A 27999-nucleotide genomic window follows, 5' to 3' on the forward strand; every position below is an offset into this window, starting at 1 on the left:
GTTTGCCCTTTGGAGATGGAGTGAGTCTGAGCTGCCTCTGGTTCACTCCCACAAGCTTCTGCTAAAGCAAATTGGGCCGCAGTGCAGGTAGCATGCCCTTGGCAGGCTTGTGTTAGGGCCTCAGAAATGGGAAGTTAAATGTTTGCATCCATAGGAACCTCGAATATTACAGAAGCAGTTCCTGCCCCTTCCAGGCCTCTCTCCCTTTCAAGTCTTCCTCTCCCACCCACGCTTGGCACCCCTTCCCTCCTCTTTTGTCCCCTAACTCCACTCCTGTCCCTCTCCAGTTTTCATTTTTCTCTGTCTCGCATCTCTCCCATGTCCTGTCTCTCAGTCTCTGTTTCCCTCCTTCTCCTTGCCCTCTCTTCTTCACTTTCTTTGGGCTGAGGGCAGCCCCCTCTCTTCCTGGACAGACAGTCTAATTGAAATGGAGCATTCTAGAGAATGTTAATAGGAAAGACAGCATTAATTAGCCAGCGCTGGCATAATTAGCTTCCCCTTCTCACTGCCTGGCCTCTAACTGGATAATGAGTCTCTCTCCGTCCAAACAGAGGGCAGGCGGGACAAGGGGACAGGCCATGCCTGGGGATGCCGGAAGGCCTCTTGCCTTTGGACCACCCTGCTGGAGTCCTCAGGCTGCCCTCTCCTGCCAGGCCCTCCTGCTGCTTGTGCCCACATCTTGGGGAGACAGATGCCCGGCCCCTGTCTGTGCCTAAAGGTTTGACGTCCCTGGAGCTGCATATTAAGTGGTCTGAGCCTGACAGACAGTGGCCACAGCTGCAGTGTCCCAAAGAGGGGGTGGGGAGCTAGTGAGAGTTCTTGAGCAGAACTATGACAGGCATCTAGCCCTGGCAGAGCCGCATGGGCAATGGCTGAGCACATTACAGTCCCCAGAGAGGAGCAAAGAAATCTGTTCAAGTGACAGATAATATACTACACAGACTGAAAGTGCTTCCACCCTTGACACTCCCCGCAGGCGTGTGAGGCAGGAATGGCCACCTCTATTTTATAGATGAAGACTGAGGTTCAGGATGCAAACTAGGGTCTGACTCCGAAGACCATATGCTCTTTCCCTTCTACCCTGATACTTTTGGATGCCTTTATAGTTGCTCGTTAAATAAAAGTGATTGCAGCAAAGTCACACCTCACATTGGCTTTGAGTTCTAAAATCAGAGGATGCAGCAATAATTGGGAAATCATACATCGTCAAAATTCCCCTCGAATATCCCTTACACAAGGAGGAATATCTCTTCTGTTTGCAACTGGGCTGTGATTCTCCTTTTTCTGTGACCTTGAAAGCCCTGATCTAGTTGGGAGATGTGATGGGCAAATAACAGGATTTTTCTTTCTGTTTTGTACACGTGTGGTTGAATTCAGTTAAGTGCCTGCTTGGTGCAATTCCATTGTAGTATTTGTCTTGGTTATGAGTGGGCAGGGTTAACACTCAGGGTGGGCGACTGCAGCTACAGGGCACCATCCTCTCCTTCTCTGCAGCCTGCTGACCCTCTCCCTCTCCTGTAGGCTATGGACTCGGAGGATGACCCCTTGCTGCAGGATGTGTGGCTAGAGGAGGAGCAGGAAGAGGAGGAGGAAGCAACGGGTGAGGCCTTTAGGAGGGCCCAGAAGCCGGGGCCCCAAGCTGGGGCAGGGGGGCAGTGTTGCTGGCGGCACTGGACCTTGCCCTCCCGGCCCCCAGCGTCAGGCTTCTGGAATACACTGGGCTGGGCCTTCACCAATCCGTGCTGTGCGGGGCTGGTGCTCTTCCTCGGCTGCAGCATCCCCATGGCTCTTTCAGCCTTCATGTTCCTCTACTACCCGCCGCTGGACATTGACATCTCCTACAATGCCTTTGAGATCCGCAACCATGAGGCCTCCCAGCGTTTCGACGCCCTCGCGCTGGCGCTCAAATCCCAGTTTGGGTCCTGGGGGCGCAACCGGCGCGACCTCGCCGACTTCACTTCTGAGACGCTCCAACGCCTCATCACAGAGCAGTTGCAGCAGCTACATCTAGGCAATCGCTCGCGGCCGGCCGCCCGGGCCCCGTACCAGGTCCCTGCGGCGCTGCAGCTTGGCCCAGGACTGTGGGACACCTCCACCGCTCAGAAGCCAGCAGCCAATCGGAGCGGGCGTCTTCGGCGAGAGACTCCACCCCTGGGGAGCCTGGCAGCCAACCAGAGTGAAGCGCAGGTGAACCAGGGGCTGGACAAGAATGGGCGGCGCCAACCCAGCGCCCCGCCCCCCAAAGCAGCTGCAGCCAATCAGAGCCGTGCCCGCCGCGGCGCCTCGCGTTGGGACTACTCACACTCCTATGTGAGCGCCAACACCCAGACGCACGCGCACTGGCGCATCGAGCTCATTTTCCTGGCGCGTGGCGACGCAGAGCGCAACATTTTCACGAGTGAGCGGCTGGTCACAATCCACGAGATTGAGCGCAAGATCATGGACCACCCGGGCTTCCGGGAGTTCTGCTGGAAGCCCCATGAAGTGCTGAAAGACCTGCCGCTCGGCTCCTACTCTTACTGCTCCCCGCCCAGCTCGCTCATGACCTACTTCTTCCCCACCGAGAGGGGTGGCAAGATTTACTATGATGGCATGGGCCAGGATCTGGCCGACATCCGGGGTGAGCAGCCCTGGGTGTGGGTAGGGCGGGGCCTGTAGGGACGAGGTCTGAAGGAGGCTGGAGGCGGGGCTTGTAAGGGGTGGAGACTGAGGGTAGGTGGGGCTTGTAAGGGAAGGGGGTGGTTAATGAGGCTGGGAGCGGGGCTTGGAGGTTAAGGGAAGGCTTGATTCTTGACTCAGTACTTGACAGACTGGTCGGAGGATGGGGTCGGTATTGGCTGTGAGGTGGAGTCAGGCTGGAGCTGAGTGCTGGGCGGGCCTGGGGGCCATCATTGAGGAAGGGCAGGGAGCTGGGTTTGGGTGTAAGATGGGATCTGAGGGAGGCAAGGAAGGAGGTTTGTGTGCACACCTGGATTGAGGGAGACTGGGAGTTATGCTGTGGCCAGAGTTAGGCTTGGGGTGGGGCTTGGGCGTGAGGTTGGTTAGAGGGAAGGTGGGGTGTGGTTACAGAGAACTGGGCATCTGGAGAGAGGCTGGGGTTGAAGGAAGATCAAGGTGCATTAGTTTGAAGTACATTAGGGATGGGACTTGAGAAAGGATGGGGAGGGGCCAGAGGCTAGCTGTGGAGGCGGGGCTTGGGTTTGCCTTTTAAGGGGCACATGGGCGGGGTTCTAAGCAGATGGAGGCGGGATGGGAAGGAGTTACAGGACTGCAGAGACTGAGCCTTGGAATTAGGTGAGGTTCAAACTGAAATGAAGGAGTAAACTTAGTGGGAGCCGCCTGAGCATATCTGGGGGGCTGCTCCCCTTGGACAGCTGTGATTTCTCTAAACCATCCGTTCTATTAGAGACAGTTGGAGGTAGCCCAAGCTGGGACAGTTTTCCATTTCCTTAGAAAGGGGGTGAGGTGTTGAGGAGGGCAGGATGACCCTGGTGGAGGGTTGTTGGGAGCCGACCCACTGAGCTCCTTGGACCCCTTGACCTCTGCCCCTGCAGGCTCCCTAGAGCTGGCCATGACTCACCCGGAGTTCTACTGGTATGTGGACGAGGGCCTCTCTGCAGAAAACCTCAAGAGCTCCCTCCTGCGCAGCGAGATCCTCTTTGGAGCACCCCTGCCCAACTACTACTCGGTGGACGATCGCTGGGAGGAGCAGCGGGCTAAGTTTCAGAGCTTTGTGGTCACCTACGTGGCCATGCTGGCCAAGCAGTCCACTAGGTATGCAGTCCAGCTGCACCCGCTGTGTGCCTGGCCTGTCCTTGTTTGTACCAGGAAAGGGCTGTATTAGCGTAGGGAATTGGTTTCCAGGTGGTTCTTTTCTCATGAACCCCAGATCCCCTTACCTGCAAAGCTTTTCCCTAGGAGGTCTTTCTTTTCAGATCAGGGGCAGAGCCAGATACATCCTCATCAGCACTCTGACAGATGAAAAGACGCTTTTCCTGATCAGTGTTGATGGTTTAGTGAACATGACAGCTTTGGAGGAACTTCTGCCCTGGAGGTCTTTGGTATTGATTTTCTCCTGAGGTGGTGCTAGAAGGCTTTCTGGAAAGAGTATTGACCAGGGCATAAGGAGTTCCTCTCTGCTTCTACTATCCAGGGAGATAGTGGGCAAGTCACTTCACTTCTCTGGGCCTCTGATACTGGTAAAACGGGGATGATGACTCCTGCTACCCTTCTGCAGTCATTAGGAGGAGACGAACTAAGAGATGTGAAGGAGCTTTTGGGCACTGGGTGCTTTCTTTGATCGTCCTCCAGCCCTTGGGATATGTGTCTGAGAATACAACTGGGCCTCTCCCCACCAGGAAAGAGCATTGGAGAGTTCATCTGTCAGTCCTGCAGGGCAATAACTCCAGTGCCTCTTGGTCTTCTACCCTGACAAGTCAGCCCCTGGCACAGGAGGAATGATTCTGACTGAAATACCCTCGTTCCTTTATTGAGCAACTACTGTAATAATCAGAGCTAACATTTATTGAGTGCTTACCCTGTGCCACAGACTGTTCTGAGCCCCTTATACACACCATCTAACTTAATTCTTACACCAACCCAGTGAGGGAGGTGCTGTTAAGATTATCTCCATCCTACAGTTGAGGAAACTGAGGCACAGTACAATTAAGGAAGCTGGCCAAAACTTTAAGGCTTGTAAGTGGTGGAATGGGATTAAAATCCAGGGTTTCTAATTCAGAGCCTTCGCCCTGTGTGTTTTTGCAGCAGTTGCTTTGCTAAGAGTCTTCTCCCAGTCCTGCTTCATTGCCAGGCAAACCCCTGTTCATCCACTGAGATCCAGCCTGGACAACTTTTACTTGAGGCTTCATTAAATGACCACCCTACCTATTTCCACAGTCCCTTTCCTTCTCCATAGGGAGGCAGGAAAGAGCATACGCAGGCTTTGGAGTCAGATATATCTGGGGTCAGATCCCAGTTACTCCACCTAATTGTGGGAGATTCAACAAGCTATTTCACCTCTAAGCCACAATTTCATCAGCACTTGTCACTCTGTATTTTAGTTTTTTAGTTCCTTGTCACTCAAAGTACAACTGTTGAATCAGCATCACCTGGGGACTTGTTAGAAATGCAGAATATCAAGGCCTTTCCCAGACCTACAGGCTTTGCAGGTGACTTGCTTGGATATTAAAGTCTGAGAAAGTTCTGGTTTAATTATTTCTCAGTAGAGTGTGAGTTTGTTGAGGACTGGGATTGCTCCTGCTTCCTTTCTGTAGGCTTGGCCCCTAGCGCAGTATCAGGAATATCTTACTAGGGATTTGTCTGGGGAATGAATGAATGGATAGATGGATGATGGATGGATGGATGGATGGATGGATGGATTGGAGGTAACTCAGGGAAAAGTACTTGGCTGGGTTGGGAATCTGGGAGGGGCTCGCTGTAGAAGGATCTTCAAGGTTTTAGATACCAACAATTACCTCTGCTTAATATGTTCAGCTGCTGAGACAAAACCCCTGTCCTGGGTAAAAAGAAAACTCTCCTCCCCTTACCATCTCCCCAGAGCTTCATAGGAGTGGTGACAACCAGGGCCCCTGTAGACTTGACTTTAGTGCCTTCTTTTGGATTAATAAAATCTTTTTTATCAGTCTATTGTTGGTTACCCAAGAGATGGCAACATGCACTTTGACTTATTACAAAGAATAATACAAATTATCACTTTTACGACTTCCCTGATAATACCAGAATCCTAGAACTCATTCATTGCATTTACACCCCTTCAGCCTTTTGCATTTTTGTTGCATGCATTTTAATTCTATATACATTTTAAACCTCATAAGACATTACATTATTATTTTACTGAGTCAGAATCCATTTATATTTACTCACATATTTACATTTTCTGTTGCTCTTCATTACTTTCTGCAATTTCATGTTTCCCTCTGGGATCATCTTCCTTGTATCTGAAGAACTCTATTTAGTATTTTTTTTTTTTTTAGTGCAGGTTTGCTGGTGATAAATTCTCTATTTTGCCTAGAAGGCATCTTTATTTTACTTTAATTTTTGAAGTGTATTTCTGCTGGTATAGAATTAGAAATTTGCAGTTATTTTCTTTTAATACTTTAAAGATGTCAATCCATTGGGTAATGACTGCCATCATTTTTTTGGAAAAAGTCAGCTGTAAATCTTTTTGTTGCCTCTTTGAATGATTGTCTTTTTATCTCTGGCTGCTTTAAGATTTCTGTTTGTTTTTGGTTTCAACAGTCTTACTATGATGTATGTCAGCATGGTTTTCTTTGTATTTGTTCTGCTTGAGGTGCACAGAGCTTCTTGAATCTGTGGGTTGATAACTTTCATCAGTTTTAGGAATTTCCTGGCTATTATGTCTTCAAATATTGCTTCTGCCTCAGTCTCTGTCCCCTCTCCTTTAAGGATTCTAATTACACAAATGTTAGATATTTTCAGAGTCCCATGTGTTTTCTTTTTTTTAATGAATATGATAATAAGAAGTGGGAGCTGCAAAGGTAAGCTGAAGAGTCTGGGTAATTTACATGCTGCTTTCTTTATTTTTTAATTTAAAAAATTTTAATACAATTTTTAAGGTTACACTCCATTTACAGTTATTGCAAAATATTGGCTATATTCCCCGTGTTGTACAATACATCCCTGTAGCCTAACTTAACACAAGTTCCATGTGTTTTCAATGCTCTTTTCCAGGCTTTTCTTTTCTTTCCATGTTTTGGTTTAGATATACCAATTCACTGATCCTGTCTTCTGTTGCATCTAATCTGCCATTTAATGTCTATTGAGATTTCAATGTTAATGTTATGTTTTTCTGTTGAGAATTTCCAATGATTCTTTATTATAGATCTAAATCTCTGGTGAAATTTTTCATTGTTTAATTTATTTTGTCCATATTCTCCTCTGTGTTCTTAAGCATATTAAGTTATTAGGTTATTATGGATAACTTGTGGATTTGTTTCTGTGGTCTATTCTTTCACTTGGTTTTTGGTCATGTGGTCCTGCCTGTGAGTATGCCTGGTAATTTTTACTGAGTGATGGACATTATATATAAAAACATAGAGGTCCAGATGATGTTATTTCTTCCAGAGAAAGTTTATCCTTCCCTCCACTAGGCAGATGGAGTTGTGACTGATCACCTTAAATAGTCAGCAGTTACATGAAGTCGAGGCAGGTTTGCAATACTGAAAATTCTCAGCCTACCTCTAGTTTGCCCTTGGTTCTCTAAGATGTTCAACTCAGAGCCTGGAGTAGTCTGCAGAGCCCCTTCCCCGGACAGGTTTCAGACCCTAATCTTTGTTTCTCAAAACTGCTAAAAATATCTCTACTCTGGTTTTCCAGAGCCTTTCTGCTTAGGTTTGTAGCCTCATACTCCACACGGCCCCAGTATTTGGCAGAAGTGCTGAGGAAGAAACTGGCTTTGTGCTATGCTGGTCTGCAAGTCTCTGCCCAAAGCTCTGCTAGTTTTTCTGACTCCCCGCCTAGATTTTTAGCCTCATGCCTGTGTTCAGAATCAGCAGATACCTCTAGGGTAAACACAGCCGTAGAAGGGAAGCTTACCTTTTGTAGGTTCTTCGCTTTCTGGAGTCTTAGCCCTCTAGTTCTCATTGCTTCAGGAAGTCTCTAATGTCGTTAAACAGATGATTTCTCAATTTTATCTGATTTTTTAGTAGCTCTAGGCAAGAATATTGTTCTTGCATGAGCTATTCCTTTCTACTTGAGAGTAAAAGTTTGGGCCCATGTCTTTTTATAGCCAGTAACTAAGACAGGACCTGGAACCTAGAAGGCATTCTATAAAAGCTATAGAAATGAATGAATGAATAAACAATTGATTGAACTTTCAGTTTTCTACTCTAATGAAAGATCAATTAATCCATTTAGTTCAACAAAGTAGATAATCCAAAGATCTTTTCTACTTGGTTTTTAAATGTCCTGTTTGGTTTTTTAAACAACTTTATTGAGGTATAATTGATATACAACCAATTGTATATCATATACAGTTGCATATACTTAAAGTTTACAATTTGATTAGTTTTGACCCACGTATACACCATGAAACCTTCACCACAATCAAGATAATGAAGAGACCCATCACCCCCAGAAGTTTATTTTTTATTTTTAAAATAAATTTATTTATTTATTTATTTTTGGCTGGGTTGGGTCTTTGTTTCTATGCGAGGGCTTTCTCTAGTTGCGACAAGCGGGGGCCACTCTTCATCGCGGTGCACGGGCCTCTCACTATCGCGGCCTCTCTTGTTGCGGAGCACAGGCTCCAGACGCGCAGGCTCAGTGGTTGTGGCTCACGGGCCCAGTTGCTCCGCGGCATGTGGGATCTTCCCAGACCAGGGCTCGAACCCGCGTCCCCTGCATTGGCAGGCAGATTCTCAACCACTGCACCACCAGGGAAGCCCACCCCCAGAAGTTTATTCATGTCCCCTTGATAATCACTCCATCCTGCCTCACCTTGCCTTCCCACTGCCACCCCAGGACCACTTTCTGTTTTTTATCACTGTATATTCATTTTCATTTTCTAGAGTTTTATATATATGACATCATATAGTATGCACAATTTTGATTGCTCTCTTTCACTCAGCCTAATTATTTTGAATTGTATCCATGTTGTTGCATGTATAGATGGTTTATTCTTTTTAAATGCTGAGTAGTATCCATTGTGTGGAGATGCCACCTTTTGTTCATCCACTCACCTGTTTATGGGTATTTGGGTTGTTTCCAGGTTTGGCTATTGCAGATAGAGCTGCTATGAACAAGCCTTTGTGTGAACAAGTGCTTTCATATGTCTTAGATAAATACCTAGCAGTGAAATGACTAGATCATATGGTAGGTGTGTGTTTAACTTTTTAAGAAACTGCCAAATTGTTTTCCAGATTGGTTGTACCATTTTGCATTCCCACCCAGTGTATAAGAATTCCAGTTCCTCCACAACCTCTCTAACACTTGGTATGGTCAGTGTAAAAAATTTTAGCCATTCTACTAGGTGTGTGGTGATATCTCATTGCAATTTGAATTTGAATTTCCCTAATTACCAGTGATGTTCACATGCTTATTTGACATCCATTTATCTTCACTGGTGGCTATTTAGATCTTTTGATCACTTTAAAAATGGTTTTACATTTAGATCTGTGATATTCCATTTTTAATTAATCTTTGTATATGGTGCAAGGCATACACTATAAACACTTTGTATATATTGTAACGTGCCGATATTTATTTATTATTTTCATATGACTATCCAGTTGTTCCAGCATCATTTGTTGAAAAGATCATTCTTTCTTCACTGAATTGCCTTTGCATCTTGGACAAAAATCTTTTGTCCGTATATATGTGAGTCTGTTTCTGGATGCTCTGTTCTGTTCCATTGATCTATTTTTTATTTACACACCAGCATTACACTGTCTTGATTATGGTAGCTTTATACCATGTCTTGTCCAAGTGTTAGTCTTCCAGCTTTGTTGTTCTTTTTCAAAGTTGTTTTAGTTATTCTAGGTCCTTTGCATTTCCCTATGAATTTTAGAATCAGCTTGTCCATTTCTCCAAATAAAAGTCTGCTGGGATCTTGATTATGATTGTGTCAAATACACAGATCAATTTGAGGGGAACTGACATCTTAACAATACTAGTCTTGTGACTAATGAATGTGGTGTTCTTATGCTATTGTAAATGGTATTTTTAAAAAAATTTCATTTGGCTATTGTTAGTTGCTAGTATATAGAAATAAAATTGACTTTGGGTCCTGCAACCTTGCTAAGCTCCCTTATAAGTTCTAGAAGATTTTTGGTAGATTACATTTGATTTTCTACATAGTTAATTATGTCTTTTGCTAATAAAGACAGTTTTACTTCTTGCTTTCCAACTTGGATGCCTTTTATTTCTTTCTCTTGCCTGAATGCACTGGCTAGAACATCCAGTACAATGTTGAATAAGTGATGAGAATGGACAACCCTGTATTATCCCTGACCAAAGTATGTAGGTTTTTTGTAGATGTCCTTTATCAGGTTAAGGAAGTTCCCTTCTATTCCTAATTTGCTGGTGTCTTTCTTTTTGTAATCAATAAGGAATATTCAGTTTTCTCAAATGTTTTTTCTGCATCTAGAGAGAGATCATACAGTATTTCTTTTTTAGTTTAATATGGTGAATTACATTGATTGAGTTTTTAATTTTAAACCATCCTTGCATTCTTAGGGTAAATCCCCCTTGGTCATGATATGTCATCCTTTTTATATAGTGTTAGATTCTATTTGTATTCTTTGTTCATTGGTATATGTTCATGATGGCTACTAGGCTGTAGTTTTCTTGTAATATCTGTTTGATTTTGGTATCAAAATGTTTTACAGAATGAGGTGGAAAGTATTCTCCTCTCTTCAGTTGTCTGGAGAGTTTGTATAGAACTGGTATTATTCTTCCTTAAATATTTGATATAATTCACCAACGAAACTGTCTGGATCTGGAGTTTTCTTTATGGTAAGGTTTTAACTACAAATTCAATTCTTAAATATACATATAGGGCTATTAAAATTATTTCTATATTCTTGCACAAGCTTTGGTAGTATATTTCATGAAATTTGTCCATTTCATTTAAATTGTCAAATGAAATTGTCAAACTGTCAAATGACATTTCATTAAAATGTCAAAGTGATTCATAATATTCCCTTATTATCTTTGAATATTTATAAAAACTGTAGTGATGTCCCTTCTTTCATGTGTGTTATCTCCTTTTTTCATGATCAGTCTGGCTAGAAGTTTATCAGTCTTATTGATCTTCTCAAAGAACTAGCTTTTGGTTTCATTGATTTTTCTTTAGTATCTTTCTGTTTGTTTATTTATATATTAATATATATTTATGCTCTGATCTTCATTATTTCCTTTCTTACACCTACTTTATATATAATTTTCTCTTGTTCTTCTTTCTTGCAGTAGAAGCTGAGGTCATTGATTTGAAAGCTTTCTCCTTTTCTAATATAGGTGTTTATTGCTATAAAATTACCTTTGAGCATTGTTTTAGCTCATCTCACACATTTTGACATATGCTTTCATTTTCATTCAATTCAGAATACTTTCAATTTTCCCTTTTGATCTCTTCTTTGACCCTTGTATTATTTAAAAATGTGTTAGTCTCCAAATATTTATGAATTTCCCAGATAGTGTTTTGTTGCTAATTTTGAATTTAATTCTATCATGGTCAGAGAACATGCTTTGTACGACTTAAGTTATTCTAAATTTATTGAGTTTTGTTTTATGGTCCAGAGTATGGTCTGTCTTGCTAAATGTTCCCTATGCACTTGAAAAGAATGTATATTTTGCTGTTGTTTGGTGGGGTATTCTATAAATGTCAGTTAAGTCAAGTTGGTTGATTATGTTGTTCAAGTCTTTTATATCCTTACTGATCTTCTGTCAGATTGTTCTAGCAGTCATTGAGAAAAGGGGTTTTGAAATGTTCAGCTATAATTGCAAGTTTGTCTATTTCTTTTTTCATTTCAATCAGTTTTTGCTTCATGTATTTTAAAGCTCTGTTGTTAGGTCCAAAACATGTAGTATTGTTGTATTCTTTTAATGAACTGAGCCCTTTATCATTTTTAAATTACTTTCTTTATCCCTAGTAATATTCTTTGCTCTGAAATTTATTTCATTTGTTATTAATGTAACCACTCCAACTTTCTTTTGATTCATGTCAGCATGGTATATTTTTTTCTGCACTTTTGTTTTTAACCTATTTGTGTCTATATTTAAAGTGAGTTTCTTGCAGGCAGCTGAGTCTTGATTTTTTTAAATCTAATCTGACTGTCTCTGCCTTTTAATTGGGGTGTTTAGACCATTTACAGTTAATGCATTTTCAATATGGTTAGATTTAAGACTATTTTATTTTATTCTCTTTGTCCCATATATTCTTAGTTCCCTTTTTCCTCTCTTCTGCCTTCTTTTGGACTGAGAGTTTTTTATTATTCCATTTTATTTCCTTTGTTGTTTTTGTAGCTATAAATATTTAGTTTAGTGGTTGCTACAAGGTTTATAGTATACATCCTTAAATTGTCAGTGTATCTTCAAATGATGTTAAACCACTTCATGTATAGTGTATACTATATATGAATAGTATACCACCATTTCCTTCTTCCTGGCCTGTATGCTATTGTTGTCATATATTTTATTTTCATATATGTTATAAACCCCATACCACATTATTATTATTTCTGTTTAAACGGTCAGTTATCTTTTTAAAAGATTTACATAAGAATAAGAAAATTTTGTACAGTTTTTCATGTTGTTACCATTTCCAGTCCTTTTTATTCCTTTGTGTAGATGTATATTTCCGTCTGTAATCATTTTCCTTCTGCCTGAAGGACTTCCTTTAACATCTCTTGTAGTGCAGGTGTACTGGAGATGAATTCTTTCAGATTTTTAAAAAGTTTATTTATTTTTGGCTGCGCTGGGTCTTAGTTGCTGTGTGCGGGCTTTCTCTAGTTGTGGCAAGTGAGGGCTATTCTTCGTTGCGGTGCGCAGGCTTCTCATTGCGGTGGCTTCTCTTGTTGCGGAGCACAGGCTCTAGGTGTGCAGGCTTCAGCAGCTGTGGCATGCAGGCTCAGTGGTTGTGGCTCCAGAGCTCTAGAGCGCAGGCTCAGTAGTTGTGGCACACGGGCTTAGTTGCTCCACGGCATGTGGGGTCTTCCCGGACCAGGGCTCGAACCCGTGTCCCCTGCATCGGCAGGCGGATTCTTAACCACTGTGCCACCAGGGAAGCCCCCTTTCAGCTTTTGTATACTGAAAAAGTCTCTATTTTGCCTTTGTTTTTGAAATATGTTTTTCAAAATGGGTATAGAATTCTGGGTTGACTTTTTCCCCAGTTGATGACGGACCTTGCTCCATCGCCTTCTCACTTGCATTGTTTCTGAAGAGAAATCTGCTGTCATGCTTATTTTTGTTCCTCTGTGTGTAATGCATCTTTTTCCTCAGGCTGCTTTTAAGATTTTACCTTGGTCACTGATTTTGAGCAATTTGATTATGATGTGCATTGTTGTTGTTTTATTCATGGTTTTGGGGGGCTTGGGGTCCATTGCTTGAGCCTTTTGAATCAATGGGTTTATAGTTTTCATCAAGTTTGGAAAACTTTCAGCCTCTTTTGAGAAGTCACTAACCCATATATTAGGCTGCAGTGAAGCCTGGAAACTCCCTCAAGCCAGTAAGTCAGGGTAAGCATAGGGTCCATTTTGTTTCTCACCTCTCAGAGATCACCATTCTTTGTTATCTCATGTCTCATGTATTTTCTTATTTTTTTCATTAGTTTCACTGGGAAGGTAAATCTAGATTTCATCTTGTTACTCCATCTTGGCCAGAAGCAGATCTCACTCCTGCTTGTATTTTAAAACTCAACTTGACCAGCTTGGTTAAGTTTTTCTTATTAAGAATAACTGCTGTTAAATGCACACTAGTGGTGTAAAACAGTATCTGGAAACTGGTTTGAATTTAGAATTTTGCTGTGAATAATTGAGAATTGGAAGATGACATAGAATTTGGCTATAATTGATTTTTATTTGTGTAGAGCAGTGGTCTCAACCTCACTGATAATTCAGTCCCACCCCAGACATTCTGATTTCATTTGTCTAGAGTATGGCCTGGACATCAGGATTTTTGGAAGTCCCCCAGGTGATCATAATGTACAGCCAAGGTAAAGAGACACTGGTGAGGTGGATGGCTCCCAGTCCTCCTCTATCTCTGATCCACTCTGTCTTTCCTCTCCCTGTGTCCTCCCTTCTTCAGCAAAGTGCAGGTTCTGTATGGGGGGACAGACCTCTTTGATTATGAGGTTCGCAGAACCTTCAACAATGACATGCTCCTGGCCTTCATCAGCAGCAGCTGCATTGCCGCCCTCGTCTACATTCTCACCTCCTGCTCAGGTAGGGTTTCTTCAAAAGCCCCGCGTGGAGCCAGCCCCTTCTCTTCTTCCAGTGTGCTTCTCTCTGGACAAAGCCTTCCTGCTCAGGAATGCCAGAAATGGTCTTGAATCCACTGTGTCAGAACTGGTGGGGGGAGGGGTGCTCAGACATCACCTTCTAACCCCAGGCAGGTAGACTGAGGTTCAGAGGCAGGTTGGGCCATGCCCAAGGGCCCCCAGCCCCATGACCTCCCACAGTTGAACCTTTTTCCCTTTGACCATCATTTTCTTGCCAGTAAACTTGCTGATAAGTTTTGGGGAGTCTGGAGTATTGGACACCTTATGAATTATTCTGTAGCCTGTTCTATAGTGCCAGTCAGCTGCCCTTTGTACCCCAGTTTACTTTTCCACCACCATCTCCCCATATACCCTAGCTGCTTCTTTCTGCATATACAGTAGGTGCTCTCTGTTGCTCAAGTGAATGAGAGATTGGTCATACCTTCAAAAATGGAAAAGACATTCATTCGTCCATGTAACAGATATTAATTGGGCACCAACTATGTGCCAGATGCTCTAAGGTGCCAGGGATCCAGACACATGGTGAACATCACAGACACACTTCCTACCCCCATGGAACCTCTAGTCTACTGGGGTGACAGATGTAAATATGTAATAATTCCCTACTAGCGCTTGAGACAAGTTCTGCAAAGATGAGGGCCCATAAACAACTTGACTTACTCAAAAATGGCTTCATTTGCCACTCAGTCCTCCTGCCCAGCCCCTTCTCTGGGTGCAGAAAACTGTGCTGGGCTCAGATGGGGTGGTGGAAGTACTCCCTGGGGGTGGGGGTGGGGGGTGAGGCAGGACCCAGCAGGGGCCAAGGACACCGAAGAGGTGTGTTCCTCTGGGTCCCCCCACTCTATCCGTCCCCTGTGCCTCTTGCCCTGCCCAGTGTTCCTGTCCTTCTTCGGAATTGCCAGCATCGGCCTCAGCTGCCTGGTGGCACTCTTCCTGTACCATGTGGTCTTTGGTATCCAGTACTTGGGCATCCTCAATGGGGTGGCTGCCTTTGTGATAGTGGGCATTGGTGAGTTGCCTCTGTTGCCATGGTAGTGGGCCTTGGGAACTTGGGAACTCTGTCCCCAGAAGGGCCTTCTTCCAGGAGGCAAAGCCTGGCTTCCATGGGGGCTCCAAAAAGTCCCCTTTCAGACCTCGGAGCCTTGGAATTGGGGTGGTGGGTGGGTAGGATATGAGTGGTGGGTGATCCTTGGCATATGATGGGTGGAGCCCCCAAGGGGTGGAAGGAATGGGTAGCTATTCTGGGTGGAGGTTAAGAATGGTGGGAAAGGTGGGAAGGGGGCTGAGATTTGGAGGAAAGGGCCTGGTTCTGGTGGGGGCGGGGGTGGGGACCAAGGAGCATGGAGGGTGGGGCTTGGGTTCCTGGCCCAGGTTGGGTCTGACCATGGACACAGCAGAGTGATCCTGAGCCCTGCTGGCCCGCGACTCCCTCCCGTAGGCGTGGACGACGTCTTTGTGTTCATCAACACCTACCGCCAGGCCACCCACCTGGAAGACCCGCAGCTGCGTATGGTCCATACCATCCAGACGGCGGGCAAGGCCACCTTCTTCACCTCCCTGACCACGGCTGCCGCCTATGCAGCTAACGTCTTCTCCCAGGTGGGAGCCCGCCCTCCCCCGCGACCTGACCTCCCCGTCCCTCCCGTGCACACCTGGCCCCCGGTCTCTGCTCTTCCTACCCGCCCCTTCTCTTGGGGCCACGCAGCCTCTGCCTCAAGGTTCCTGCCACGTCCCTAGAGTCCACTTTTTTCTCATTTTTAAAAGAATTTTTAATGGAGTATAGTTGATTTACAGTGTTGTGTTAGTTGCTGGTGTACAGCAAAGTGAATCAGTTATACATTTACATATATCCACTCTTTTTTAGATTCTTTTCCCATATAGGCCATTACAGAGTATTCAGTAGAGTTCCCTGTGCTATACAGTAGGTCCTTATTAGTTATCTATTTTATATGTAGTAGTGTGTATATGTCAATCCCAATCTCCCAATTTACCCCTCCCCCGCCTAGAGTCCATTTTTGCTACTAATCATCATTACCAGAGCTTAACAAATGGGAGAATTAAAATAATACAAATAGTGTTTCTTATTGATGCTCGTTAATGATAATCCAACCTCTGTCCTGAAGGGCGTTTGGCAGTTTCCAAAGGTCCCCCAGCTGGTAAGTGGTGAGCCTGCCTGGTCTCCTGACCGGGGTCCAGGGCCCTCTCCACCCACTGGCTTCAAACCACGTGGTCATTCCTCACACTCACTTTTCTCTCGCTGGCCCCACGCTCCTTCACGTCTGAGTTGGGCTCAGGAGAAGGATCTTAGACCAGGTCCTTGGTGTCAACAGAGCCTATAGGACAGTGAGCCTGCCTGAATCTGAGAGGTTTTATGACCTGGCCTGAGGATCCCGTCTAGAAACCACTAGGTGCTTTGGGATTCCCCAGGCCTTCCTCGAGAACCACATCCAGAAAACAGGCAGAGCTGGGTTCACATCCCACCTCTGCCATTTTCTGGCTGTGTGACCTTCAGCAGGTTGTTTAACCTCTCTGAGCCTCGCTTTCCTCATGTGTGGCTCATCAGGGACTGACATGAGATGACTGTGAAAGTGTTTCACAAACAGTGAAGGCCTGTCTGCTTGTTGGCTACAGTTTCCTTCTGGCTGCCACACCCTGTGCAGGAAGCACACCCAGCCTCCCTATTCCCATCACAGCAGCTTTCCCTCCCTTCCCCCTCGCTGACACGTGGCCTGCTCCTACAGGGCGTGTCTTCCTCTGTCCTTCACGTAATGACAGTTATGGAGCGCTTGCTCTGTGCTGAGCGCTGTTCCGGGCAGAGGTCTGCAGTGTGGACCAGAGGTGGGACTCTTCTTCCCCTGCCCCGCCCCTGGCACCAGCCCGGCCCTCTGACGTCCTCCTAGGCCAGTGCCTCTGTCCCAGCAGCCCCGGCCTCCTCATCCTGCCTCCGTCTGAGGGTGGTCGGGGGTCCTGAGTGCCTCTCTGCAGAGCCCCCAGGCTCCCTGGGCTCCAGGCCTGATAGTCCCACATCCCCCCTCTACTTCCCCATTGCCAGATCCCGGCCGTCCACGACTTCGGCCTGTTCATGTCTCTCATCGTGTCCTGCTGCTGGCTGGCTGTGCTCTTCACCATGCCTGCTGCCCTGGGCATCTGGAGCCTTTATATGGCACCGCTGGAGAGCGCGTGCCAGACCAGGTGAGCCAGGCAGGGGGTCGCGTCCTCCTCTCACAGCATATCCATAGCAGGCCCTTGGGGGGCCATTCAGCACACCCTCCTATCTCCCAAGAGCCTCGTGATTCGCCACTGAGCACCTTCTGTATGCCCAGTCCTATGCTGGGCGCTACTGGGGGAGCAGAGGAAGAAGAGAATCCTGTCCAGTAGTTACATCTGATCACCCACTATGTGCCAGGAAGTGGGCAATGAGCTTTCGTACGAGATCTTACTGCCACCCTCCCCAATGACCCTGGCAGCTGGGTCCTCTTATTTCACCCATTTTATAGACAAGGAAACAGAGGCTTGGAGCAGTTGGGCAACTTTCTCAAGGTTACCCGTTTAATAGGCAGTGGGGCTGAGATTTAGACCACATAATCTGACTGGATCCCATGCTCTTAGCCACCACGTTAAATGTCCTCAAGGTTCTCATCTTGGGGGAGGAACAATATTTAGGTGTAGTGAGTGGTGTGCAGAGTTGAATGGATCGGCCCAGAGCCACTGCTGAAGGTCTAGGGGTTGGGGTCTCGTGGGCCAGGTGGTCAGTGGCGGGGAGGGGGGGGGGGTGGCAGAGACAGTGACCAAATGGAATCCAGCCTGGGTGGCTGCCTGGGTTGGGAGTCCTGAGGAATGATGGAGGGTCTGGGCTTGGGGCAGGGCATGCGAGGGCAGGACTGTCAGGGGTCCATGACAGTGTCCACCTGACCATGGTGAGCCCAGGAGGGGCAGCGAGGGGCTCAGACTCAGGCCCGGGACGCACTCCTCAGCTCTCCCACACACACCCCCTGCTTCAGGGCCGCCATGTATGGTGGTACGGGTTGGGCACTGGACAAGGGCACTCTGGCTGAGGCACAGAGGTCTGCACTATAGACGTTCAGATTTGACTATTTCTCTGACGGTTTTGTGACATAGAAGCAAAGTGTCTTGGGTAAAGGGCTCCTTGTTTCTAATCTCTACAGAGACACCAACTAAGCCTGCCCTGTCCCGCCCCCCAGTCTGGGGCAGTGGACGCAGCAGTCTTCCCAGTCCTGGGCTCCAGCCTCAGCCTCTTTGCCTGGTGGCTGCGGACCCTTAGATATGTTACCTAACCTCTCTGCATCTCAGCTTCCTGTTCTATAAAATGGGTACATGTAACCCCGTGAGGATTGATGAGAGAATCTCGCTCACTGCCTGGCACGTAGTATTCCTGGCACGTAGTATTCCTGGCACATTCACCGTGTGCATTGTTCTCGTCCCCAGTCCCTAGGGTGAGCTTTGTCTCCCTCACATTCACTCCAGCCGAGGCCTCAGCCACGTCCTCAGCCCAGCCCCGCTTCCCCGTCCTCCTGGTGCCAGGGCCCTGGGCGCACGACGCGGGAGCCATGATTCCCCTGCTTTGGTCACCTTGATGCTTGGGGAGCAGCGAGCCATCATCCCCTCTCCCTGGGTGATGGCTGTTGCCACCATTTGTGTCCCCAGAGGAAGAGTGGCACCCAAGGGCCCCAGGGGAGATGGCGCTGGAGAGAACTCAGGTGCAGGCTCCTGGAAACCTGTGATGCGAGTCCTGTGTGAGCTGTCGGCAGCGGTGTGATACCTGGGTTCACATGTAGCCGGGACCTTCCCCCCGTTCCCTGGACACCCAGGGCTCACCCCCTCCTCCCACTGTCTCCGCAGCTGCCACCAGAAGTGCGGCTGCAAGAGCTCCCTGCACTTCCCCGGGGACGTGTTTGCTGCTGCTGAGCGGGCTGGGGGCAGCCCTGCTCAGGGTCCCGTGCCCTACCTGGACGATGACATCCCCTTGCTCAATGTGGAGGAGGAGCCAGGTGAGAGCTGGTGCGGGCCTGTCCCGCTGAGCCTGCCAGGACCCAGGGGCTGCCTCGGCCAGGGGAAGTAGCCCTTGGCGAGCTGGTGTGAGGACAGGCCGGTCCTGAGCGGGGGGCAGGACGAGATCCCCATCGAGCGTTTAGGCTTCCCTGGAGAGGGCAGGGACCAGGGTGGGCTCTGGCCCGCTTCTGGGCCAGCCCTCTGACAGGCCACTGCTCTGCCCCGGCAGTGTCGCTGGAGCTGGGAGACGCGTCCCTGGTGTCTGTGCCCCCCAAGGGCCTGCAGCCAGCCCCCGACGGGGGCAGCCGGGGGCAGCTCATCGCCCAGCTGCAGGAGCTGCTGCACCACTGGGTCCTGTGGTCGGCCGTCAAGAGCCGTTGGGTGATTGTGGGTAAGTGGGCTGTCCACTCTCCTTCCCCCCATCTTGCAGCTTCTCCCACCGCCTAAGATGTGGAGGACAGACCCCACTCCATGCAAAGAACGTGCAGGCATTGGGAGCCTGCCCCAGTTCCCCAAATGAGCTAGAGGTCAGAAACCTGGGCTGGTGTCCCTCGCTCTCTCGGAGCTTTACCCCCTTCCTGCGTAGAATAGAGCTGGTTCCGCGATAGCTGTTGCTTATTGAGCACCTACTACGTGCCAGTCATGATGCTGGGCAGCAGAGCAGAGCACCGAGTGCTTGGGCTCTGGATTTAGACCAGCTTGGCTAAGTTGGAATCCTAATTCTGCCGTGTTCTAGCAGCGTCACCTTGACTGTGCCAGTTAGTCTGAGCCTCTGTTTCCTGTCCTATAAGTGAGGGTAAGAGTAGTATCTATCTACTAAGGCAGTTGTGAGGAAAGCCACAGTGTGTGTAAAGAACTTAGCCCAGTGCAAGGCATGTAGTAAGTGCTCAATGAAAGTTAAGTGCTACTATTATTATTATTATCATTATTATCATCACTGACTGTATTTAGGTCTGCGTAAGATCAAGTGGATATGCTGGCTCTTTATAAACTGTTAAGGGCTCTAAGATGGGGGCTGGTTCTTGTCCAGGAATGTGAGCTTATAGCTTATAGTCTGACCACCAATGACATGTGTGACAACCGGCCCCTACCTCCAAGGGACGGAACCCTAGCAGCCTCACCCACAGGCTGGCACGCTGGGCCTTTGCCTGCTCCCTTGGGATACCTGCCCCCCTTTCCCCCTCCCATCCCCATAGAGGGAGCAGCTCTTTCCCAGGGCTCTGGAAGCCCCGCTGTGCATGCCCCCACCCCCGGCCCCAGCCCTGCCTAGCGCAGCATCCTTCCCTCGCAGGCCTCTTTGTCTCCATCCTCATCCTGTCCCTGGTGTTCGCCAGCCGGCTCCGCCCTGCCAGCCGGGCCCCGCTGCTCTTCCGGCCGGATACCAACATCCAGGTGCTGCTGGACCTCAAGTACAACTTGAGCGCCGAGGGCATCTCCTGCATCACCTGTTCAGGTGAGGGTTTCCTGCCAGGGTGTCCCCTGCGGGCCCCTGCCCCTTTTGGAGTCCACGTCTCCAAGACGAGAGATGTGAGATCCAGGCTCCCCATCACAGTATGACCTTAGGCAAATCACTCCATCTCTAAGCCTCAGTGTTTTCACGTTTCATTAAACGAATACTTACTGGGTGCCAGCTGGTGCTGGGGAGGCCGCAGTGGGCAGGACAGGCTTCTCGAGCTCAGGGAGTTCATTCCACTGCTGGGGCAGGCCATATAGTAGTAGATCTGAGCTGTGGTGGACCAAAAGGAGGGCGACTGGGGAGCTCAGCATCGTGGAAGCCTTCTTCCTGGAGGAGGGAATGTCTAAGGCAAGACTTAGCCTGCCTGGGTGGCGGGGAGGGAGGGAAGGAGTCGGCCAAGCTGGGAGAGGAGAGGAGGGAAGCGGTCTAGGCAGAGGGGAGCACCAGAGTGGGAAAGACCAGGGCCAAGTCTGATGGAGGTAGTTGCAGGAGCTAAGGCTAGCCAGATGGGCTGGGCCAGGGCCTGCTGGGGTGCAGTGAGGAGTCTGGATTGTATTGTGATTGACACTGGAAGCTAGTGGAGGGCTTTAAGCAGAGAAGCTGCTGTGTGGTCGGAGGGCCAGCGTGGAGCATGGCTGGGAGCCCAGGTGGGAGTCTCGTGCAGTCATCTAGACAAGAGACGGTGGGGGCCGGAGCCGGTGTGGCCGATGGTGACAGTGAAGACAAGAGGTTTTTAGGAGGTGAAACCCACAGGACTTGGTGATGGAGCGCGTGCCGGGGATGAGCTAAGAGGTGAGATAAAGACGTCTGCTGGCCTTAGAGTTAGTCTGATCCAGGCCCTCGTCTTACAGAGGGGAGCCTGAGGTTGGAGTTGGGGCGGGGGAAGTCGACCCAAGGTCATACAGCTTTGCCGGGTGGTTAGAAACCGAATGAGAAGACGCTTGGGTGAGTGCTTCCGGCTCCTGGGGGACGGACCCGCTGACTGCTGTAATTGCCTTCATGTAATTACGGTGGTGTTCAGATTAACCTGGCCTTCCCCTTGGTAAATGGCGTTAGCCAAGTGCATGATAATCGGCTGCAGATCAGAGAGGTGCCCGAGGAGCCCCTCCTAAATTGGCTGCGTCCCTGCTCCTCTCCCACCTGCCTGGGCATCGAATTTCGCTCCAATGTCACTGCCGCTGCAAGGCCTCCCACCATCCCTCAGGGCCTGTCTGCTCCCACTTCACAGATGGGCAAACCCTGGGATGATCCCGAAGTTCCTGGAAACATCTGGAGAAGGGCCAGGACCCCAGCCAGAGTCCAGCCCCAGCCCCTTGTATCTCTTAGCCTCTGAACTGCCTCTTAAAGGGGCCCTTCAGGCTGTAGCAAAAAGATTTTCGGCTTTAGGGGCAGACAAGACCGATCCTGATGGGGCTCTGCCTCTCACTTCCCCTGAAGGTCATGTAACCTCCCTGAACCTCTGCTTGCTTCTAGGTCAAATGGGATTAATGAGAACGACCTCCTAGCATTATCGTATTAATTTTTTGAAGGTGTAAAATTTCTCTCATTAAAAAAGAAAAACAAACAAACAACTCATCTGCAATGCTTGGGGCAAAACAGGAGGTCTCCCCTATCTCTACTAGTTGATAACATGCCGTTTCTAATTATTCCTATTTATCAAACATTCATCACGAGCCAGACACGTTGCTAAGCGCATGAGATGCAGCACCCCCTTTTGTCCCTCAGCCACCCCCTGGAGGTACCCTCTGGGTGTCGTCCCATTTGACAGAGGAGGGAAGTGAGGCGTGGTGAGGATGAGTAGGGTAAGCTGCCGAGTGTCTTTCTCTGGATGGGGCTGGCAGCTTCCTTCCCTTTGCCTTAAGATTCTTGTAAAGTCAGCATTTGGCCTTTCTTCAGTTCCATCTAGTTTCTTTCAGACCCCTGATACCACCCCCTTCCCAAGCTGAGGGCCCTGGGGCCCATGTCCCTCAGGTCGTCTCTGTCCCAGCCTTGGCCGGGCCCAGCCAGGGAGGCCCTGCTGCCTGACACGGTGCCGGGGGGGGGGGGTAGGTCTGTTCCAGGAGAAGCCCCACAGCCTGCAGAACAACATCCGGACATCCCTGGAGAAGAAGAAGCGGGGCTCAGGGGTGTCCTGGGCCGGCCGGCCTGAGGCCGCCCTGCAGGGTCAGTGGGGAGTGTGCACTGGCTGGGTGGGGCAGTGGGAGGTGCTGGTACAAGGGTGCAGGGGCCCTGTGGGGAGAGCACGTTAAATCCATGCTTTGATTCTCCTTCGGGAACAAAAGCCTGTGTTCTTGAGTCACCGTGGAAGGGTCGGTGCGGGGGTGAACCTGAGGCCCTTGCCCGTCGTCCCACCAGCTCTCTTCAGCCAGAACAGGGCGATCCCTTCCTGCCACCACCCCAGCCTGGCTTGTGGTGCACGGTGACCCTGCCTTGTGTGCCAGATCCATCCTGAGTGTCTGGGGGAGGGCTGGGGTGTCCTGAACACTGGAGGCTGGCTTATCCCTGCTGGGGTCTCCATCAGATGTGGGATGCCGGGATGCATGTGGGAATTAACCCCCAACATGGGGCAGTTGTGCGTGTCCTTGTCACCACATGGCCATCGTCCCCCCTCTGTGCCCACCATCCTCATCAGCAACACACCTCCACCGTTCACACCATGCCTGGGGCATCGTTGTTGGTGTCACTTCCACTACCCTAGTCCCTACTGGCACATCACACCATGGCTCCCACCATCACTGTCATTCCCTCTACCCGTGCTACCACCCCATCAAGTGTCCACCACCACCTCCCCCTCCATCTATATCACCACCCCATCCAGTGTCCGCCACCACCTCCCCCTCCATCTATACCTCCACCCCATCCAGTGTCCGCCACCGCCTCCCCCTCCATCTATACCTCCACCACCAACAACCAGTCCCCCATCATTGCCATGGGCTTGGTCCAGTAGAGAGGAACAGAGCCACCATTCAGAGATGAGCCCAAGGTCAGGCTCAGCTCCTCAGTCAACAGAGCAGAGGCTGGGCTGTTGCAGGGTTAGGGGACGCCAGTCGAGGTGATTGTCCCTCCTCCTCCACCCTTCGTTTGTCCCTAGACTCCCCAGGCACTGTGTACGTCTCCAAGGTGAAGAGCAAAGGCCACCCGGCTGTCTACAGGTTCTCCCTCAACGCCAGCCTGCCTGGCCCTTGGCAGACCGTGTCCTCTGGGGACGGGGAGGTGCCCTCCTTCCAGGTGAGCCTGGCTGTCGTTAAGGGAGCTGCCACTACCAGGGGAGGGGGCCCTCAATGCCACACTGGTGGGCACTGGCCACATGGGGGTGGGGGCAGGGCCTGCGAGGATGGAGCTGCTCCAGGCAGGTGAGGACCCTCTCCCACCGTCAGCCAGGCCTGCGGCAGGGACCTGCAGAGTGGTGAGAGCACGGGCTGCCGAGTCAGCCAGGCCTGGGTTCGAGTCCTGGCTCTGCCATTTATAACCTGCATGTCTTTGGGAAGATTATGTAATCTCTCTGAGCCTCAGTTTCCTCATCTGTGATACGGGGACATGAAAGGCACCAGCCAGGGATGTTGGAGGTACATGAGGCAAGGCCTGTGCGTTCTGTAACATCTGGAACGTAGTAGGTGCCCAGTAAAATGGGAGCTGTTAGTTAGATTGTTGTTCTCAGCCGTCTGTTCTAGCGCCCCAGAAAAGGGGCTCCCAGGGCCAACCCAGACCTCTGATTTTTCCCTCTCAGGAATCACTTGTGTTTCTTTAACGTGTTACACCTCCAGGGTGACAGTTACACATGTCAACTCATTTGTTCAGGGTTTATATTTCCATTCGAAAGATGGGGTGTGTGAGGCGTTCCCTGGCTCTGGCCTTTGCACTGCGGTTCTCACTGCCTGGAGGGCTTTCCTTCCAGCTTCATGCGTGGCTGGCTCCCCGTTCAGATCTCAGCCTAAATGTCACCTCCTCCTAGGACCCTATCCTGGCCATCCTTATCAGTTTGGCCTCCTCTTCCAGTGCCCCATTCGTCCTGTGCCTTATCGTCCTAATAATTAATTCAAAGCCCTTAAAAGAATCTGAGGCCGTCGTAAGTGGCAGCTCCAGGAAGGAGGGCAGGGACCAAGCCCGTCTGGCTCGCAGCCGTATCCTCAGAGCCCAGCTCAGGGCCTGGCTTGGAGTAAATCCTCAGTTGAAGGAAGGACCGAGGCTCAGAGAGGTAGGGAAGGGTTTGCTCCGTCCTTAAACTTGGACCCAGGCCTCCTGCGCCTCTGCCCAGGGCTCTACCCCCTGACTCTGGGGGCTGGAATGGGGGCGGGGGGCGGGGAGCACTCCAAGGAGGGAGGGGACCGAGCCTGAGGCTGGGCCCAGGCCACGGCAGCCTCCCAGAGTCACCTGTCTTGTCTCTGTCAATCCACTGCTTAGGTGTATAGAGCGCCTTTTGGTAACTTCACCAAGAAGCTGACCGCTTGTATGTCTACAGTAGGGCTGCTCCAGGCGGCGAGCCCCTCCGGCAAGTGGATGGTGACGACCTTGGCCTGCGACACCAAGCGGGGCTGGAAGTTTGACTTCAGCTTCTACGTGGCCGCCAAGGAGCAGCGGCACACCCGGTAACAGAGCCTTGCAGATAAGTCGGTTCCCGCCGGCCCGGCCCGCTTGTTTGCCCCGCTCGCGACACCTTGAAGAAACCCCTGTGCATTTCTGCCCGTCTGTTCAGATGTTTCTCGTCCGGGACTGGGGACTGGGGGACACCAAGACGCCAGGCCCGCAGTTCGCTCCCCGATCTGCCGCCTTCCCTCTGGATGGCTCCCGCGGGAGGCGCAGCGGCCCTCTGGCCCCTCAGCACGCCAAGCAGTTCCCAGCTCAGAGCTTTTGCATTTGCTGTTCCCTGGGCCTAGGATGCTTTTCCCTAGCTCCTCCTGGGATTGACTTGTTCTCAAGATTCAGGTCCTTACCCAGATGCTTACCCACCCCCAACAAGGTTTCCCTGACCAGACCGCCCTCCCCGGCGAAAATAGCCACACCCGCCTCTCCCCATACATCACCCCACTGTTCTCTTTCTGGCTTCTACCACCGCCTGGAATCACACTGACCTACTGGTTGATTACCCGTCCTTGCTCGGGAGCACGCAGGCGTCCTGCCGTGATTAGCTTACTGTTCTGTGCTGTATCCCCTCACCTAGTGCTGTGTAGCGGGTGCTCAGGAAACACTTGCTGAGTGAATGAATGAATGCATGAGTACACTCTGCATTCCGCTCCAAGGCGCTATCCACACTCTCAATACCTACAGTTAATTCAGAAAAAAATGATTTAACGTTCCCCCTCCCTCAGACTGTAAGGTGATGGGAGAGAGCCCGCGTCTGTTGTCATTACTTACTGTATACGCACGCCCTACCTAGTGCCTGGCATGATGTAAGTGCCCATGAACACCTAATGATCAACTGCCCTCTGTGCCTCGGGGCTCTCTGAGCCAGCTGGGGCCATCTTTTCCCAGGTTCCCCCCGTCCCGTTCTGACCATTGAGGCTGTGTCAGCCGAGGGCCTTTCTCTCATCCATTCATGCATTTAACGTTGAGCCCCGACTGTGAGCGGCCACGGGGCTAGTGCTGGGGATGGGAAACGAGACAGGTGTGACTCCTGCCCTCGGGCTCGCTAGCGGGAGACAGCAGCTAACAAGTCAAGCACAGCGTCATTACAGATTACGATACGTGCTCTGCAAGGAAGAGCCCGCTGCTGCTGTAGCCCAGAGAACAGCAGCGCGGGGCCTGCACTGGTGACACCAGGGACCCATGGTCTCTGACAGGGCCTGGCCTCAGGAGCACCCACACGAGGCTGATGCTTGGGGCAGGGGGATGACCAAGATGGGCTCACTGGGCCCTTCTGGCCTGGCACACCTCGGCTCGGGGGATGAGGGGGGGTCCCTCTGCCTCCCCTCCAGGGTCGGGCTCACGCTGCACATATACAGTAGCCACTGGGGTCAGGCTGCCTGGCTGAGCTTAGAACATTCTAGAAAGAGCCTTGAGCTACATCAAGTCCAGCGGTGAATAAGCTAACCGTGGAATCCTTTCTTCAAACAGAATCTTGAGGCTCTGTCACTGTTCAGGTTAAAGTGGGGCAGGGGGCTTCTGAGCACCGACCCCCAAGGCTAGCCCTGGGGCCCCTTGAGGACCGTTTGGAAGCTGCTGGTCTCTTCTACCCCTCCCGCCACAGGCGAGGAGACACATGCAGGGAGGGGAAGTGCCTTGAGCAGGACCACAGGGTGTGGGCCTTGGCAGGGGCGGGACTAGAACAGGTGTCCAAACTCCAGCCCTGAACCTAAGATTGAATCCCTGTGCTGGGGGAGCCCGAGTCCGTGCCCTGCGCTCTTCCAGCCCCTGCACACGGCCGCCTGTGCCTCTCGCCCACAACTGCTCCTGGCCTTCCTGGCCTCAGTCCTGGCCTCGCCTCCTTTGCCTCCACAGGAAGCTGTACTTTGCCCAGTCCCACAAGCCCCCTTTCCACGGGCGTGTGTGTGCGGCCCCTCCTGGCTGCCTGCTCGGCTCCAGCCCCGATGGGCCGACCAAAGGCTTCTTCTACGTGCCCAGCGAGAAAGGTACACGCGGGGAGGCTGCGGCGGGGCCTTGGGAGGCTGGGCCCCGCCTTCCCATCCAGCTGTGACTCCCTCCGCAGCGCCCAAGGCCCGCCCCTCTGCCACCTTCGGCTTCAACCCCTGCGTGAACACGGGCTGCGGGAAGCCGGCGGTGCGGCCGCTCGTGGACACGGGGGCCATGGTCTTCGTGGTCTTTGGCATCGTTGGCATCAATCGCACGCGGCAGGTGGACAACCATGTCATCGGAGACCCGGTACGCGTGCCCACGTTGGGCAGATGCCACAGGGCCCGGCTACACCAGGCTTGTGAACTAGCGCCAGCCCAGGGGCCGCCGGCCCGGCTCTGCACACTCCCTCTCGGCTCCTTGGCTGCTCACCTGGCCCACAGGCTCCGCTACGTGGCACCATTTCTCTTGAGGACTGAGCAGCGCTGAGCTCTTAGAATCGCCCAGGAATCTGGGTACAGTGGGGCCTGAGCCAGCTGCCCCGCATCATTAGGGGTGGAACGGAGGTGAGGGCAGTACAGGTGTGCAAAGCCTCCCTGCCCGCCTCCTCCTGGACAGGGCCCTCCCTGTGCCCACCGCCCTCGCTGCGTGCCTTGGCCATGGTGCCCTCCCTCGGGGTGGTCTCCCCACCTTGTACATGTTTGTGCCAGGGTTGGGCCCTTGGGCGTTGGAGGGGAGTGGAGCTGACACGGAGCTGTGACGAGGTCTGTGCCTGGCACTTGGTGGGTACTGAGACACGGTGGGAAGGACCGTGGACGTCGGTACCCTTGGTCATGACCCCTGCCTTGGGAAGTCAGCCTGGCTGGGTGTACAGGGTTTCAGACAGAAAGTAATTCGGGAGCCAGGTGGGGTCAGAGGAGATCTGTCCAGTCTGGACCGGGAGTCCGCAGGTGTTCGGAGGAGGGGTGGGGAGGCAGGGAGGAGGGGTGGGGAGGCAGGGAGGAGGGGAGGCCGACGCTGGAGGACAGTTGGGACTCGGCTGTGCCGAGGG

The 27999-nt window shown here is 50.6% G+C and overlaps 1 protein-coding gene across 1 annotated transcript in view; it reads left to right on the top strand.

Moving 5' to 3' along the window:
• Positions 1-27999, top strand: part of DISP3 (dispatched RND transporter family member 3) — a 51597-nt gene that overhangs the window by 17811 nt on the left and 5787 nt on the right. Inside the window, exons 2-15 of the mRNA XM_068537721.1 lie at positions 1522-2620; positions 3555-3774; positions 13783-13919; positions 14850-14984; positions 15414-15574; positions 17028-17167; positions 18836-18984; positions 19215-19376; positions 20277-20438; positions 22491-22604; positions 23533-23669; positions 24843-25027; positions 26877-27007; positions 27085-27257. Coding sequence (XP_068393822.1) covers positions 1525-2620; positions 3555-3774; positions 13783-13919; positions 14850-14984; positions 15414-15574; positions 17028-17167; positions 18836-18984; positions 19215-19376; positions 20277-20438; positions 22491-22604; positions 23533-23669; positions 24843-25027; positions 26877-27007; positions 27085-27257 — 3102 coding nt within the window. The 5' untranslated portion in view covers positions 1522-1524. The remainder of the gene's footprint in view (positions 1-1521; positions 2621-3554; positions 3775-13782; positions 13920-14849; positions 14985-15413; positions 15575-17027; positions 17168-18835; positions 18985-19214; positions 19377-20276; positions 20439-22490; positions 22605-23532; positions 23670-24842; positions 25028-26876; positions 27008-27084; positions 27258-27999) is intronic.

Source organism: Eschrichtius robustus, chromosome 3, assembly GCF_028021215.1.
Source record: "Eschrichtius robustus isolate mEscRob2 chromosome 3, mEscRob2.pri, whole genome shotgun sequence".
Taxonomy (NCBI): Eukaryota; Metazoa; Chordata; class Mammalia; order Artiodactyla; family Eschrichtiidae; genus Eschrichtius; species Eschrichtius robustus.